This window comes from Molothrus aeneus, chromosome 6 (assembly GCF_037042795.1).
Source record: "Molothrus aeneus isolate 106 chromosome 6, BPBGC_Maene_1.0, whole genome shotgun sequence".
NCBI classification, from domain to species: Eukaryota; Metazoa; Chordata; class Aves; order Passeriformes; family Icteridae; genus Molothrus; species Molothrus aeneus.
The window spans coordinates 29,331,081-29,349,479 of record NC_089651.1 but is presented as its reverse complement, the minus strand read 5'-3'; the positions used below and the strand labels follow the sequence as shown (position 1 = coordinate 29,349,479).

The 18,399-nt window shown below is 43.2% G+C and overlaps 1 protein-coding gene and 1 long non-coding RNA gene across 2 annotated transcripts in view; one reads left to right on the top strand and one right to left on the bottom strand.

Moving 5' to 3' along the window:
• LOC136558126 (uncharacterized) overlaps positions 1–18,399 on the top strand; it is a 37,358-nt gene that overhangs the window by 10,312 nt on the left and 8,647 nt on the right. Inside the window, exon 2 of the long non-coding RNA XR_010783836.1 lies at positions 8,737–8,803. This is a non-coding gene — a long non-coding RNA (uncharacterized lncRNA). The remainder of the gene's footprint in view (positions 1–8,736; positions 8,804–18,399) is intronic.
• Positions 12,920–18,399, bottom strand: part of DCAF5 (DDB1 and CUL4 associated factor 5) — a 67,250-nt gene continuing 61,770 nt past the window's right edge. The window contains exon 9 of the mRNA XM_066552430.1: positions 12,920–14,977. Coding sequence (XP_066408527.1) covers positions 13,172–14,977 — 1,806 coding nt within the window. The 3' untranslated portion in view covers positions 12,920–13,171. The remainder of the gene's footprint in view (positions 14,978–18,399) is intronic.

Genomic DNA, 18,399 nt, shown 5'->3' with positions numbered 1-18,399 from the left:
TGAAGTTTCCTGAATCTCATAAACTCTCAAGCTATCATGACCCATGTTGTATTCAATCTTCTTGCCTAAGTTACCAGTCCCAGACTTTTCATTCTTTCCTCTCCTACTGAAGGCAAGATTCTTCTTAGCCCAGTGCTGTAGACATTTGTCCAGCAGAGACTGAGGTCAGACACCAGACTACCTACATTACAGATGGGAACAGCCATAGCAGCTGCCTCGGGAATGCCCCAGCACTCCAATCCCTCCTTTTTCTTAGCAGATCTCTAGAACTACCTTTAGCTGTTTTCCCTGCATGTCCTTGTTTACAAAGCTGTAACTCTTTGCCATCATTACCATTATCCAGACTTTCTGCAGTTCCCAGGGACATGGACAGAGTTTAGCCACATGTGAAGAAGAGGCCCAGGGGAACAGGCAGTGTTTTTCACAGTTCTCTAGTCCAAAAGGAGATCCAGATTGTAATTTTCTGGACATGATGCAATAGATAAATATTTAAGAGAGATTTTGAGAGATCTGCTCCCACAATGATAAAGAGCTTCTGAACTCAGACAGCAAATTTAGTCCCTGAATGAAATATTGCTTAGCACTGGTGGAATGTTTCTACACAGCAGCGGGGTGTAAATGGACCTAGATCATCAGACAGGAATTTTTCTAAAGCTATAACACTTGAAATAAACAGAGAACTGGGGGGAGGCTGGGTCAGTTCCCCAGGGCTAGGGACTAGCAAGGAAGAGTCCCCTGCTTGGGAAGAGGGTGCAGAGCCTGTCTGCTGGTGATGCTCTGTCTGAGCACACATGGAGCTGCAGTCAGTCTGCACAGCTGAGGGCACCAGCCCTGCAGGTAACTCGGGCAGCCCCAGTCCTGCACATATTTTACAGACTTGCAGGGAGCTCTTCACAAGGAATAAAGGTAGAGATCTCTAGGAGATCTAGGAGATTTGATGTTTTTTGACTGCAGGCAGGTGAGGAGAGGAGCTTGGACTGTGACCACATTTGTTGCCTAGAATCCATTTCCATGAGTGCAGCCTTGCATTGCTTCTCCACAAACCCACTTCTAAAGACACCAGGCCCAGCCTTCAGCCAGTGATGATTTGTTTTCCCAGAGTCTGTGTGCTCCAGCCTGAGTGCAGAGCCCACTGCTCCCAGCTGCCTGTGGCAGATGGCACTGTGGCACACAGGCTGCAGAGAGCCTGGGGTGAAAGGGTCACACTTGCTCGAATACCAATGCAGGTGTTGGGGATGGGAGCCCCAATCCTGCCTGCCCAAGGGACGGGGGGACCATCATGCTAATTCAGCACTGAGCACAGGATGTGCACCCACCCTGCTACCAATTCACCCTGCCGGTGGTCCAGGCCTCTCCCCCTTCCTACTACCACAGCTGCATAAAAGCACAAGCAGCAGCTTCCCAGCAGGCCTCAGCCAGGCCCCCCAATGGGGGAGTCAGGAACCATCCTTGCCAGCTACCTGTGACCAACTGTGGTCCAAGACCTACCATGCTGCAGTTCCCTGATGCTCTGGGGCTGCCACCTGTCCCCCAGGGCCAGTGTGGTACTAAACACAGGGGAAGGATGGAGAGATGGAAACACTTTTATCCCAGTGGGATGCTCATACCTGAGTTTCCCCCCTTCTATAGCACCTCTGCTGGGAGGGAGGCCACCCCAGTGTGGGATGTCTGACACAGGAGGAAGACAGAGCACAGCTGGGCTGTGCAGGAGCAGACATTTCCCATCTGGTGAGCTGGCAGTGCGGAGGCAGGGGGGGATAATACTGTGCTTACACAGATATGCTACGTCCAATCAGCGGCTCATACATAATTCAGGACCTATGTGATGACATGCTTTAAGCCCTGCAGAAGAATCCAAATATGTGTGAGACTACCAAGCACTTGCTTTGGTGAGTTATCCCAGCTGGCTGCCTTGGTGGCATCCTCGTGCTCAGCACTAGCCATATCCTCCTGTCCAGCATCACTCCTCTGCCATGGTGATTTTCCATGGCTAGGAACAAGCTGGATGGAACAAGGTAAGGAAATTATAATCATCAACATCCTCTGAAAATAATTTCTTTGAGAAGCTGAGTAATTTGATCAGATGCTTGTATCTTCTACCAACTGCCCAGGGCCAAGCACACTGCTTTCTTCGCCGGACATTGTCTTGCTAATATTACAGGACATTGTCTTGCTAATACTACAGGAGTTATAAAAGGATGAATGAGTGATACCTATAATTTGATTCCATTTCCTGCATGGAAAAAGCATAATTAGATTTATTTAAGAAAAGAAGAACAATTGAGATATTATTCATCACAAAGCAGTCCACTGGAAACTCCTACAAAGCAAAAGAGAAAAAGCCAAGCCCCAGAGTCAACTCTCTGAGTTCAAGTAATAACATTTCTCCAGGAACATTCATAGATCTTTCACTAATGCTAATTCAGCCTCTTCCTCTCTTTATGCAATGATGAATTCTCTGACTGAATAAATCAGCTCCCCCATCATACTTTTCATAAGAAGAGAACTTAAATCAGTTCACTTTGTTGAAGGTAATCAAGAACCACCTTAAGCAAAATCCAAGTGTTCGGAGCAAAATCCTCAAGCTGCTGCTACTTTTCATAGATAACAAACCTAGTGAACAACAGCACGACTGTTTAGTGAATTCATTTATTAATTCTCAAAGAGCTCAAATGCCACCACATAAGTATATGAGAACAGACTGTGAAGCCAAAATATTTGTATATCCCATCCTTCCTTGCTCTTGCCACACAGAACTGGATGCCTCCATGCCTGTTTTCCAAAGAGCTGTTTGTGTTCATAAACTTGGAAACATTTACGATGGCGCTAACAAGAAATGGTCTCAGCACAGTGCCCCGAGCAGCTCCTCAGGGAAGGACACAATGATGTTATGATCATGTTTGCCCTGATACTGGGCTCTTTCCCATCTCCTTGTCTGGCCATTTAGCACTGGTGAGGTTTTGCTGCTGCCCAGCAGGGTGCTGCTGGCACGGATGGCTCCAGCTGCCTGCTCAGCAGAGCAGGGCTGAGCAGCACAAGGGGTAGGGGAACAGTGGAGAGAAACTGCAGAGAATCACAACCTGCCTTAGCAAAGAGATGAAAGGGGCTTTTGTCTTTGTACACAAGGCAAATATGGCTTTCACTTCAGTTAGAAAGCCGGAAACTGGACCAGTCAGATGCAGTACTTTAGGAATGGCACATGTGGGCTTAATGTAGCTTCTGAAGGATGCATGCAGAGTAGGTATCTGAAAAAAAAAAATTAAATGCTTTTTCAGGAGCTTCTCAGCTTGCCTCTCCAGTACATCAGGTAGGTGCAGGTTTACCTCTGCAGAGCATTATGCACTGCACCATTAACTTCCAGAAGGAAGTGGGGCTGACCAGTTTCCAGTACAAGATTACAGGGACAAATGTCTGCACTGCTCACGTGTCAGTGAACACCTGCAGAAGTGTTGGCATCACACAGCCACCCAGACACAGAGCTGTGGGAAAGCTGCTCCCTCTAGGAGAAGTCCCCAGCTCTTTGTGCTGCACCGATTAACAGATAGCAATGAAAAACACACAGAGGGTGGAAACTGCTTGGAGTCAGGTTTCACCTAATTATTCTAAAAGGTGTCAGGAAAAGGTAACATTGACTTGTCTTTTTTATATCCCTCAACCATACAAATCCCTGCTTTTCTGTCTGTGGCCCAGGTTTATCAGGGCCTGATCTGGGGCCTGATCTGGGACAGGCTGCTTGGCTGCTGAGCCATGTTGTTCTCGCTGTCTATCTTTTCTGCTTGTAATACAGGCTGCAAAGGACATAGTCACCCTTGTGCATGTTGTCCAGCCATTAATAAAAACATTGATAGATGTATCAATACTTGTTTGAGGCCCTGCTGTCCACTAAAAGTGTCACTAATGATTTGCTGCTTGGGCTTTATATTGATTAATGATGAATGCACTGAATGTGGATTGCTGTAGTTTAACAGAAAATGCTTGGGCCCTAGGACACTGAAAACACCTCTCCAGTAGCCCAAGTATTATTGCAATTTCTACATTTATTAGCTGAGCTTGAAAATATGCTTAGTCAACAGAACCCATTTCCTACACCATTCCCTATCAGTTTGTACTATTTAATTAGCCATGATGATATTTTCTTGCTTCTCTTTTAGCACTTGCCTCATGTCAAATCTTCATTCTGTTGGCACTGAAAGCAAGCCAGTGGGACTGGAATTAGGTCATCCTGTTTCCATGGCTGCTTCCCAGACCCCCAGAGCTTTCCTGAGCAGCAAGTCTTGTTAATACCACCCCCACCCCCCCCCATATTAGCAGTTCAGAGGTGTCTCTGTGTGGTTAGCTGAAAACTCCCAAGTGCAAACTGTCAATTCCTGTTGGTTTGAAGGAACAGGAGCCATAGCTGCTCACTGGCTTCCTTGGGGCAGGGTGGCTCACCTCAGGGTCCTGCCCATCCTGTGCTACTGCAGACAAACTGCACTTTCAGCTCTTGGGAAAACAGCAGGTTCCTTCTGATCTGAATTTGACCAAACATTCTTACTTGCCCTGTACTTCTTTTTTTTTTTTTCCTCCTTAGGATGTTTGTTTCCCTCATTGCTTCCCCATATTTCCTCATTTCTAATTCATAGTTATTGCAGTGAACTTCCCTATTTCACTGTTTGCTAATTGTAAATACCTGCTTCATTAGTGCATTTACTGCCCCTGAACCCAAGTTCATTTGCAGATCACCAGTACCCAACTGTCTCAGTGTCGTATTTGGACTTTCCAGGGGAACATCCTAAAACCATTTAAAGTCAGGGCTGGATGGAAGGAAGCTACAGCTGCTCCATTACATGCTGCTATCAGCAGTAGTGAAATGGGCTCTTCACATCCTGATATCACAAGCAAAGATGCAATTCCACATAACAAGTGGAATTGCTGAGGGAGAGAACTGAAGTCCTGGTAACTCCCTGCCCCTTGTTTCCCACTGAATCACTCCTTCATGAGGCAATGCTTTTGTGGAAGAGTTACCAGGTACTGTGGCCAGCAGGGTGAGGAAGGGGATTCTCGCCCCCAACCCTGCTCTGGTGAGACCCCACCTGTAGTGCTGCATCCAGCTCTGGGGTTCTGAGCATAAGGACTCAGCCTGCTGGAGTGAGTCCAGAGGAGCACCATGAAGATGATCAGAGGCATGGAGAACCTCTCCTATGAGGAAAGGCTGAAACTCTCAGAGTTAGGGTTGTTTGGTCTGGAAAAGTCTCTGAGGAGGTCTTATTGCAGCTTTCCAGAAACTAAAGGGAAATGTGGCTACAGGAAATGTGGAGAGGGACTTTTTTTACAAGGGTATGTAGTGATAGGACAAGGGGTAATGGCTTTCAACTGAAGGAAGGTAGGTTGGGATTAGATAATAGGAAGAAATTCTTTACTGTGAGGGTAGTGAGGCACTGGAGCAGGTTGCCCAGAGAATTTGTGGATGTCCCATCCCGGGAAATGTTCAAGGCCAGGTTGGATGGGGGTTTGAGCAGCCTGGTCTGGTGGAAGGTGTTCCAGGCCATGGCAAGGGGGTTGGAATGAGATGATCTTTAAGGTCCCTTCCAGCCCAAACCATGCTGTGATTCTAAGAGCTCCCTCACTAGCCACTGATGACAGGAGGAGTCACAGCACCCCTCTTTGAGCCTGGCTACCACCAAACACTCCTGCTGCTCCTTTTGGGGCTTTCCTTTTGAGTCAACAAGTACAAACTCATCAGCTTTCCATGGGCTTTGGAAGTTGAACTGGTTCACATAGCAGCACAGGACTGCCTGCCTCTGTCCTGGAGGTTTCCCCTCTGCAGCAGTTTCATACTAGCAGATCTCAGCTGCTTATGCAACCATCAGCTTCCTTTTTACTCAGAGTTTATAGTTTAAAATATTTGGGGATTTTTTGTTTGCTTGCTTGGGTTGGTTTTTTGTTTCCCAGCTGTAGACAAATTAAATCCTTCCCTTTAGGCAGTATAATTGTATAGTATGATCAGCTGAGTATTTAATTTGGTTTAAACTTCAGAAATGTAATCAGCTAAGCAATACACTGACTAAGTTCTGAAATAATTTTCATCTGGCAAGAGTAAGATTAGAGTAGGCTTACCCTTGGGCTGGAAACAAACACTGGCTTTGGAGACTATAGCATAAAATTGGAGAAACATCAAAGGTATTTCAGTCCTAGCTGTAGGAGACCTCAAGATGTGTCACTCAGACTGAGACCTTCCCATGTTTTTGCAGATTTTCAACTTCAGAGCATAGATTAATGAGCCATTTTTCCTGCTGTCTGCTATTTGTGTGTCTCTAGCAAGATGGTCTACTGTCCCAGCAGGTTCATTAACTGTTGGGCAGATGGGTCACAAATGATTTGTACCTTTTGCATCTGGATCATTAGTGGAGGGAAGGAGAAAGCTGGAAAACAGAGGGGAGATGAAAGGTGAAGAGCCCTTGTGTTGGATGACGAACTGCAAAAGTTTTGACTTTAAAAGTATGTGTAAGTAAATAAAAATCTCCATCTAAGGCTGCAAATTGCTTCCAGTGTTCCTCAGATAGATTATCATTCAGTCAGCCATTCAGGAATTCAAAACATTGCTACAGACTTTCCCAGATCAAAAATAAATCTTCCACATCATCAGAAACATGTATGAGCTAAAAAAAGCTTATTTATGGAAAGACTAGAGATCTGCCCTGTCGGACAGACTGAAGCACCCTCAGCCCCTGAATTAAAGGAGATGGAGAACTTCTGCTGTTATCCCTGCATGCAGATAAGTGCACTGCAGAGTTGGGGTGTGTGTAATAGAAACTTTGGGAATAGGGGGCTTATAACCAGCTTTAAACATGTACATCCTTTAATTCCAAGACTGTTGGAGCTTAGACCATCTTTCCTTTGTCTCCCTCCAAAGCTTGGATATGTGGGAAACAGACTTTGTTCATGCTTTGGAGAAAATTGTAGGATATAATTCCAAAATTCAAGGATATAATTCCAAGCCAGGAAATGCCAGGTCTGGCCATAATATACTGGAAGTGTCACTGAAGCAGAGCTATGAAGTTGGGTAGCTTTCTAGCTACCTAACACTGGAAGTCTCTCCAGGTTCTAGAGATGAGAAAAATGTTCAAGACTCCTGGAGGAGACGTAGAAATCTCAGGAAGGGAAAGAGTAAGTCAGAGGAGGCTCATGTCTTGTACTCCTCTGTTCCTCCTGCAAGGATACATTTATTTTCCTCATTTTAATAGGCTGCATAAAGATCATCCTGAAACATAGCCCCAGACCTTCCCTCCAAGATCCAAAGGCAGACATCAACTAAGGTCCTTAGAGGAAAGCACTTTGGGTTTTCTTCAGCACATCCCAGACAATATGAATCTAAACCAGACAGCTGCTGTTAAAACAAGACAGAATCAGCTGGGCAGAGCCTGGGGCAGCCTTGCTGCTGACAGCCACACTGGCTGCCCATGGCAGAGGGACCCTGACTGGGTAACAACGTGTGGCAGGCCCATCCGGAGAGCGATGTGAGGCCTGGCCGTGGCTTTCTGCCTTCTTCAGATCAGTGGGTCTGAGCTGTCAAGCTCAAGAGTGAGAAGTCAATTCTGTCAACTCATTGCTCAGGCTTTTAGAAGTCACTCTTTGAAGCAGGCAACGAACTTCTATTCAAAATCTAATTGGGCATAAGGGGCTTGTTTGTTTTTAAATACATTTCAACTCCTTTCCTATTTCCTGACAGAATTTGGTTCTGAAGCTCTGAATGCTGTTTCCTTTTCTGCCACACAGCCAAATTTTAAAGAGTTCAAAATGTATCTCATGAGTACTTAACCTCAAATGCTGAACTAAAGCCAAAGCTCTTTGAAAATATGCATTAGGCTTTCCTTGAAGCAACTTTTATTTCAGCCTTTGTTCTGGAAGCAGGACACTGACACATAGGACCTTCCTAAAGATCATGTGGTTTGACCATTTAGGAATGGCCAGAAGGTGAGCCCTGGAGGTACCTAGGAGCTGTTAATGCTGCTAATAAGTAGCTGTGGTTTGTGAAGTAAAATACAGTCCTGGGACTACATTACGCCTGGAAACCTGCAACTCCTGTACCATCCAATCACAGAAGTGCTGGACATAGGCAGGGGCATCGTCCATCTGCAATGGCCCTGCTCGCTCTTCAAAAGTTCCCATACAGGCATTTTTTGGTGTTTATAGGAGCATTTTTACTCATCTGCACCACATAGCTCCAAGCAGCCAAAGTGCAAACAGCAGCTTCAGCAAAGGCACAACTCTGATCAGCTCTGAAAGCTGCAACAGTGCCAACCTACATCTGCAAAGCAATGCCAGAGCTGCTGGTGAGACCAGGCAGGACTAGAACTTAATGGGAAAATATCCCCGAGACAGAAAAGCTGAGCTTGCCAGCCACATCCCAGAACAAATAGCTCACTGACTTGGCCAGTCAGCTCAGGAGGTAGGTATTATGTGTCTGCAACAAAATAATAATATTTTAAAAAATCATACCCACACCACCCACTTTGGAAAGGACCATTCTCCCACATTCAAGACAATGGTAAACACAGAGCTGTGTCAGCATCTCCATCTGCTCTCTGGAACAGAGACCACACAAGGTGGAGAAAGGAGAAAAGGTCCTCCAGCATTTTCTCACCAAACCATAAACCAGCAGGGCTGGGCTCAAGGCTCTGCTCCAGGTGCATGTGTGTTGGAACTCAGGAACTATGGAAGGAACTGTTTCTATTTCCTTTTCCCTTTGCATTTCAGACAAAAGAGGAACAAACCCCATCCTGAATAATGCAGTAGGCTGATGCTTTGGATGCTCAAGTGAAAGGTAGGAAGCCCAAGTTCAAGTCCTTGACTTCAATCAGGTGAAGTAGAAACACCAAATTCAAATTATTTCCTCTGATCACAGAGCACACTGACATCTGGGATTTCTTTGCTTTTGATCAGCACAACCACTGAAGAAAACTTTGGCAAACTTGGAGCCTCCTATAACCAGTGGGATGTTGGTGTGGGTTTTCTACTGAGACAGGGGTGGTGGTGGTGGTTTTTTTTTTTCTCTTTTTTTTTTTCCCCTAGAGAATTGCCATTTTCTCAGATGTTTGAAACAGAGTTCTTGCTCATAAGAGCAGAGCATTAGCTGGGCTAATTAGTGCTTCCTGACACAGCTGCAGGAGTGTGCTGATGTGTTTTATAAATTATGTGCTAGGATTAGTTTATTGAAGAATTCCTGAAGAACCATGTGCATGTGCACATAGTAATTCAGCTGTTGTAGCTATTTGCATTTCTCTGGTACTCTCAAGATCCTGCAGCACAGCCCTGAGCTTCCCAGGTCTGACAAAGACACACAGATAATCAGAGTGGCTGAAAATGAGAGAAAGCATCTGGTGTACAGGGTACCTCTGCCAGTACCAGTGCCTGTAAGACAGAGATGAAATACAGAGCATTTTAACTCAGTGGGGTAATAACAACAGTCTGGTCTTGCTCTCTTCCACAAACAGCAAAATAAATTAACTGCAAATGAAAGCAGCCCAAGACTTCAGTAATATCAGGCCACATCAGCTTGTGATGGCCACAGTGAGCAAGAGACCACAAGGATGTGACAATGCAGGCAAGTACAAGACCTCAGAAGAGAACCTAACCACATTTATCTGCTATATATGTTGGTGGAATAGTAACTTCCCAGCTATGAAGTGACATAGGTTATAAGCAGAGATTAGGATCGTGTTTCAGTCACTTATTCTATTATGAAACTTAGCAGGAAAAAATCCACTGCAAATTTTGGAGAAAAGGTTCTGAAATAAGTTGTCCTTCCCATTAATTACTCCAGCTGAAACAGGCTGGATTTCAGAATTTCCTGCAAGCAACTGGTAAAAACCTGTGCTCTTGCCTTCTCCAGGCAGCTGTGTCTTTCTGCTCATGCTCAGTCTGTGAAAGCTGCTTCTAAACAGCTAAGTGTCATCTCCATTGAGCCACTCACCTTGGAGAAGACTCACCAGCTTTGGTAAAATGTTCACTGGAGAGCTGGAAAAACCTCAGATGAACTTTGGTCGATAGGTCTCATATCCTCCTGCATCTCTACAAGCAGCTAATACCCCAGGCCAGACAAGGCTCCTGCTTGCTCTTCAGAGGAAGAGTCAGCTTTAAATAGAGAGAGCTGAAGTAAGCAAATACAGTCTGTGACCTTGTAGAAATATAAGAAAGAACTTGGTTTAAAAATCAGTACTTCTCTGTCTAACATGTTCTGGGGAGATGTAAGGGAGGGTTTTTCTTCCCCACTGGTAAGGTTCTCTGGACATGAACTGTATAAGGCGGCCTTGCAAATTTCCTGCCATAACAAGCTGCATGGTAAGCAAATAGTGACTAACAGGGTAGTTCAATATTTACACAACCTTTTTGGGTTTAAGTACATGGCAGATTATTAGTGAAGGTAAAATCTCTTCCGATAAATTAGTAAGATTTTCCACCCAACAGTTTACTCTTTCCTCAGAAGTAGGGAGTGACAAGTGCAAGTACACAGCAAAACTCAGATGGAAACTGTGGGCACACAGCAGGATGAGCAACCCAGTGTGGGGGGGGAGAGCAAATACACAGGATCAATTAGAGAGTGAAGCAACCTGCACAGAGCACCTCTTCTCAGTGCTGGCTCCCTGGAAGGGACATGCTGCTGCCTCCTGGCTTGCTTTTTTGGGGCTCTTTACCACATAATGGAACTGCCTAATGCTGATAATGTTTATTTATGTGAGGAGGTGAATGCACTGCTTCAGAAGCTGCAGTTCTTGTGTGCACTGAAATTTCCTGTGAACAAAAGGCAAAGATTGCAGCTTGCCTTCCTCCTCCTGCCTGACAGAAACTAGAAATAACAAGAATGCAGACAGCATGGGAGGTTGTCTATGGGGAAACTACAGCAATCCTTTAAGCCCAGAGCCTGTACAGGAACAGGGAGGTTGGATTAGATGACCTCCAGTGGTCTCTTCCAACCTTACCCATTCTGTGATTCTGGAACACCAAATCTGGGAGCTTTTATTTTGCTTTTTAGAACAAACAAAAAAAACAGAAAGCGAGACCACCAGGCATTTGGGAGGACACCAGGAAAAGACAACCATGTCAAAGAAGAGTAGAGATCCTCCTTCACTAGAAGTGAGGGATGAGAAAATTTTCAAATGTAAAGAACTTTTAAAACATAATAAAGTTTTGACTTGGCAACGCCAAGATCTTGCTAAGCCCCAGAATTTGCAGTAAGATGTTTGTACAACTTATGAAAACACTCCTATAGTGATCTTGATTGCAGGGATGTACAATATAGTAAGTACAGAACAATTTTTTCAATAAAGTAACAATGTATCAGAGCTTGCTCTTATTGCCACTTTTGCCTGTGTTTGCAAACATCCCTTTGCCTTTCTCACCTAGAAAAGCAGACCCAGTGTGGGCAGACAGCCTGTGACAGACTACTTAAAATAGTTGTAAGACAATGTTTCAGGTCATGTTCTTCACTCTCCCTCCCACACATATCCCTCACAGCATCTCTTGTGAAGTGCTCCTTCACTTTCATCATGTTTTAACAGGGCTTTTTCCTACTTTCCTAAGGTACCTACGAGAGTTGTGGATATGAAATAATTATTCTGAGGCCACTGCTCTACAGCAATGTACTGCTACTGTATTGAAAGCAAACATTTTCAATTCCTTAAAATAAACTAACCCATCCTCAGCACTGGGCTTGAAAGCCTTTGAAAGTGACTGGGGTCCAAAGAAGCCTCTTCTTCTGTTGCACATAGATGTAGTTTTTGTGTCCTGTATAGATGGTTTGTTTTCCCTTCACACAGTGACTACTCTTACCTTGTTGCTAGGGAAGCAAGCGTAATTCCACCAATTCCAGCATGCCAGAATTGAGATGACTCACCAGATACTCCATTCAACAGTGCCCTGGCAAGAAACTTCTCTGTCCACCACAGAGTACTCCAGTTCTTGGCAGGAAGAGCTGTTCTCTTGTTCAAGTTCTGATTGCCAGACTTGAAGACCCAGGCTCCCCACATGTGGGGATGGTTCTCTGAAGCTCTCCCTTTTATGCAGAACTCTGCTGAATACATCTACCCATATCCAGTTTCAAATATTAGCAGTACAGTGGTAGAAAACCAACCCCAATCTGCAACCCCAACCTGTTTTGGGTGGCAAAAACTGCTAAAAAAGCATTTTTCAGACTTTACCAAATGTTGCTGTGAACATGAATCAGTTACATTATCCATACTTCAGCTATTTTCTGTTTGGCTTACTGCTTCCCAAAAGTAAGAAGATGGTGGAAGGGTGGGAAGAACCAAGATATATTCCAACACCCAGAACCATATTCTTAATAATAATAATGATGAGGAAGAAGAATGTCTTTGTGTTAAGATCATAGAAAGGTATGTTTCAATGCCTGATTTTTAAAAGCCCTTGGTTAGAATGAGGTCTACAGCATAATACCTGCCTCTTGCCAACAGTCATACTTCTATATAGTGATGACACTGTGTTATTCAGCTCTTTTCTTTAAAAAAGCCCACAGAATTGAATGTCACCATGGGAACAGTCTAAAGTTGATTTTGGAAAGAGGCTCATTTCCTATAGCTTTTCTGTTGGCATAAAAAAAATGTCACTGAACTGTATCAGAAGTGCTTTATGAAGTATCATCTCTGATGATACCATCCAGTTCTGAAAATATCCTCCCTAATGGTTGCATTTCTTTACTTTCTGAAGCAGAATAAAGGGCCCAGAAACACTTCTTCCCTGTTTTCCTCAATAAGAAACACACCCTAATTGTGTGACCTACCAGCAATGTGATCTAATTCCACCATTCTTCCGCCTGCAATATGTAGTGTCAATATGGAAAACTTCCTCTTCAGAAGAGCAATTAGACTTTAAAGGAGTTATCCTGGTTGGCTGGCTGAACAAATGACACATGTTCACACACGAATTATTCAGTCAACCATCTTAATAAGGATTTACTTTAAACAGAACCTTGTATGGGTACACTAGACTCAGTCTTATTAAGGAGCAAGTTGGATTTTTATACAGCATGAACCACTGGCAATCTAAAACAGACCCACTGAAGAATGGAATGGAGAATCAAACGCAATGTTTCAGACCCAAGCTCTATGTGCCTTTAATACTTTCTTTTTCCTTTTCTTTCTGAGAGAGTGCACACTACGACAGACATTTGCATTTATCATGTTTTTAACTTCTTTTCTAAGGATGAACTCTCTGAATCTGCATCTTCCAACTCCGCTCTGTGTCTTTTCAGTCCTCCAAGAGATGGAGTGCTCTCACTGCCCGCAGGATGCAGGTCAGCAGTATCCTCTCTTGTGCTCACATTGTAGCTGTTGGAGTCCATTTCAGACAGGCAGCAGTCTCTGTGCAAGGTCACACCCACCTGTACAAGGTTGCCATTATCAGCATTTGAGTGCACCTGTAGTCCTTGCGTCACAGACTCCTGCTCTCCAAAACTCTGTCCGTTGTTGAAGCACGAAGGGTGAAGATGCAAGTGGCCATTATTGTGGTTAACACAGGAGGGGTCTAAGCTCCTCTCCTCACTGCCATCAGTCTGGTTTCTGGAGCAGTGACCTGACATGCTACAGATGGCAACAGCGGAGAATGGAGGGACCAGTGAATGATGGCTTGGTGCTGGTTGACAGTTCTGACTATTTTTCTGTTCCACAAGTCCTGTGGTCTGAATGCAAGGTTCTTCGGTACAGCTATTTAGCCCTTTGCAGTTAGCTTTACCATTGAGCTTTTTAGTCTCAAAAGTATGCTCTACACCTCCACTGCTCGTGTCTTCTGATGTGTTTTCTTGACCCTCCATCCGCCACTGATTGTCACATTCATGAGCTTGACCATTACTAGAATTTTCTATTTCACCACATTCTTTTAAATTTTCTCTCTTATGGTTTTCAGAAAGAGCTGAGGAACTCTGAGGAACTACTGAACTTGAGTTCCTAGCATCTTCCTTGGTTAGCAAGCGTGTTGCACTGTGCCTTCCACTAGTTCCTGGTTTCCCTTCATCACTTTCTCCATCTCCTCTAGAGGATTCACCATCTTTACTAGCTGAATATGATATGTAAGAATAATGGAGCCATTTGTAAGCTTTGTAAATCTTTCTCTCCACCGATTCACTGTCTGAACAAGGGGACGTCCTTTCTTTAAGAACTTCTTTGTTGGCTGAATTCCTTTCTGGTGAAGAAGCTGGAGAGGAAGAAAGATCGTCTACTTTGATCTGGGGGTAATCATATATGTCCTCACCTATGTAAGGGGTTACACTCTCTGTGTTAGTGCTAGTCCTTTCCTCCTTTTGCACCTTTTGTCGGCGCCTCAGTGCATTGCGTTGCCTCATTGACGTGCGTCTTTCGTTCAGCTCCTCTTCATCTTCTGTACTGCTGCTGCTGCTGGAGCTGCTGGATTCATTCTCCTCAGGACTCGGAGATGGTGGCCGTGGGAAAAGGTCTGTATCTAGTTCTGCCTCACAGGTATTGTCATCAGAGTCAGACTCATTGGAAAGGGCCAGGAGACGTTTGTCCTGATACTTTCTCAGTGCAGAGAGCCTCTGCTGACGGGAAGCCACGTCTTCTCTGGCTGAGGGGGATGCAGTTGATCTTAAGGCCCGTAAGTTATAGGCAGTTTCTTCAGACTCTTCAGCCACGTGTGGTGGGGAGTGATGCAGAGAGGTGGAGGACTCAGACTCGCTGTAAGCGGAGCGTTCGCTCACTCCCGCATGGAGCTGCAGAATTGTGCTCTCGCTGAGGTCGCTGTCTGAATCAGAACTCCAGCCCTCGATCTCCCGGCGCACCAGAGAGTCAAAGAAGGCCATCATCCGTGGATCTTCCTGGACTGATTGGTTGGCATAATCATGGGACAAACCACTACCACTGTTCAACACAAGACTGATGTACTCTTCATGAGTGTAGAGGCAACGTGAATCATCCTCAATTCTACCGTCCAGGTCCCCTGTGCAGTCAGGCTGCTTGTAAGGACTCCAGATCTGTAACAGAAAATAAAAAAAACCCAAACATATATCTTTGAATTCATAAACTATTATAAGCATTTGAAATGGAACAGTAGCTCAAATACCCAGAATAGCTGCAGGTCACAGATTGTTTTTATTAATTTTTATTCCTCTGTACCATACTTAGAAGTATTACAGAGCTGTGGTACTTTTTCTTCCCCTTCACAAATGTGGTTTTTCTGCATTTACTTCACCCATACAGAATATAAAAGCTCTCACACTGCAAATTATCCATAATTTTGGTAATTCATTGTGTGATAATTTCTCCCAAATTGCAGGGCTCTATTTTTATGTAATAAGGAATGCTTACTCACTAGCAGTAAGAATAGTTTGTTGCCTACAATACAGTCTTAGCACTAATGAAGGCACTTGTTTCCCAGGAAACTAGAGTTGCTGGTGCTAGTGGTGTAGAGTAACATTTCATCCAGCTACGTAGTCAATCCCACCTGATCAGCAGGCAGGGAGTTGAATGCATGGAGGTGAAAAGTAGAGCTGCACTACTCCCTTCAGGAAACAGTTACAAAGAAAAGAAATCTTTCAACATCCTCTGAAGACACAGCAGCAATTTTAATAGGTGAAGTTGATGAGTTTTACTGAAAGCTACTTTTGAAGTCTACTGATTTCATCAACAGCAACAGTCTTGACTATGCTGTCCATCTCTCCTTCAGTCAATTTTCCTGGTATGGAGAGGAAAAGGGGAAAAAAAAAGCTCCAAAAGAAGTTCCACCAATATCCCTAAAAAACTGGTAATCTGTAGCAAACATAATAGTTGGATATCCTCACCCTTCTCAGATTTACTCACAGATTTGAGGGCAATGTGATTATGACATTCTGTGGACAACCACTATCATTTTGGATCAATGGTTAATGGAATGAACAATGCCTTACTGTAAGCAGAGCCAGTATGTATCTTATCTACAACAATGCCTTAATGTTCTGCTTATAAAAGACCTGATCTAAGCCATGCTTTGGTTTTATCATGCTAACAAGCTCAGGGGGAAAAATTCTATCCCAGCTCTCTATACCAGGTTGGACTTTTGGGATAGTCTTTGGGAAAAAAAATCTAAGAATTTTCCCAATAGAAATTAAGTTTTGTTCCAAAAGACAAGACTGCTAACAAAAAGTGTTTGCATGTATAAATGACATAATCAGCACTCATCTTACAGATGTCTAATTAACACACGCAACATGACCTGATTCTACCACAACAAGCAACATAAGAAAAGCCCGCAAGAATGCCAATTACTCTGTGTTCACTGAAATTTTCAACAGTGTACCAAAAAACCATACACCTTTAATAATTAAAGCAAAATGAAATAAATTACCTTGCAACTATTTGTCCAGAACAGCTGGATTTAAGATGAACAAGTAAACTTTATTCTGGAAATCTCCTAAATTTGAAAGCTTTTACTTTGCATTCTCTATAATTTATGGTTAACAGAGCTTCCACATATGATCTGGCTAGATTGATAAAGGAAACACTATTCAAAAATTAAAATGCTGCAGATATACTTCTGCAGACAATCATCAAGCTGCCTTTCAGAGCAAAGGGAAAGGAACTTTATGTTGTGTTACATCAGGCTGTTTCTAGGAAGATCTCAACATCAAGGTATATTTCTTATTGGTACTTAATTGCTTTTTTATTATTTGCAATACTTCACCAAATTCTCTCCCAGTGCAGTTCTTTAATATGACACTTGAAACCAGAATGAAGACAGTTCTTTGTTGCTTGGTTCCAGCACTGCACTTACTAGACACATAACCCAAAGGACAATCATCATGTTTGGATGAAGATAACAAAACCCAATCTAAGCCTACTATATACAGAATTTCAGCAACCAAACTTGACCTTTTTGAACTATTCAAGAGAACAGAAAGAATCACACTCTTCATCCTCAATTTCCCAGGCTCCACTTCCTAAAGACAACATAGGAAAGAGCATTATCTCAATGAATCCATGAGAGAGATTGATTTGTGGATACATCATGTTTTTTAATAGAAAAATAGAACTCTACTTGCTTAGACAGGCAGGCTGGCTTGCCCCTTCCTCAAATAATCTTAGCAGTGTTAGACTGATCACTAGGTTTTAGAAAGGCTTTTTTTATTTTTTAAGCAAGAGAATTAGAAAATGCTTAGATCTGGTATGAACCAATATAAGTGGAGGAGAGGTAGTCTGCTCTGAAGTTTCTCTGAGAAAGGTCTGTTTGTAATGAAATTAATCTAAAAAGGTATGTAAAAGCATGCACAGAGATATTCTACATCCTTGCTAGCACCACCACATCTTCCTGCTCTCACTGCAAGCATCAGCATAAACAGAGCAGTATAAAATATAGAAAAAAAACAGCTACAAAGAGTCCAGTGAGGCTTTCCCTTCCAAGAGAGATTTGTTCACAGAGAAGTAAGTAATAAAGAGAAGTCAAGGGAATTCAGGATGAATACCTTGTTTGTATGGGATCAGTTGTCTCTGGAGAATGATATCCCTGCATTTTAGATATTTTGTTATGAGGGAGTGTGAAGGCCTGCCAGAGTCACAGAAAAAAAATCAGACTAAGAATCTATCCTTGGCAGAACGGGGAAGTCTTTAAACTGTTATCAACTGATCCAGTGCTCTCTGTGGCATCTGAAATGGGCTTCTTTGTAAATGGAATGCCTTTGCCTTTTTCTCATCCTCTGACTGATGCCACGTTGAGGAATAATGCAATCAAACTGGAGAAAAGTTGGCAAATCAACCCTCTAAAGCAACAATATATTAAAAAATTCTTTCTCTGTCAGAAGATTAAGGAGATTAATATTACTCACTGATGACCTGAGTACAGATATAAAAATAGGAACAATAACAGAAAATGAGAATATAAAACTGCTTCTCTACTTCAGTAGATATCTACTGACAGCATCTTTGAATTACTTGTATTCCAGGGTGGCAAACCCCCAAATTTTGAAACAAAAAAGTAGTTATGCCTGTAGCGTGAGAATAATTAAAACCACTTATATTAGATTATCTGATTAGGCAGAGGCAGATAGTCACAATGACATTAATCTGTCACCATAGCAACATGTGCAAATAGACTTTGTTATTTCCGACACACGATTTTTAAACAAATGGGACCCACAACAGTTGTGCTCTGTTACACAATATTCCATTTTCAATACAAATCAGAATTTTTTTTCTGAAAATTGTTATGTATTTAATCTATTTTTATCTTTCCTGGAACTGTCTCCTAACTGCATAATTCCCCATGGCCCTTCTCTAAGCCCAACACATCGGGGGAATGCCACATTTATTTCTTCTGCAATGCAATCTGTTTTCCTGACAGCACATTCCAATGTCTTGTACACTTAACTGAAGGGAAAGTGGTATTTTTCTGTTTAATATTGCTTTAGCCCTTTTGGTGAGTGCT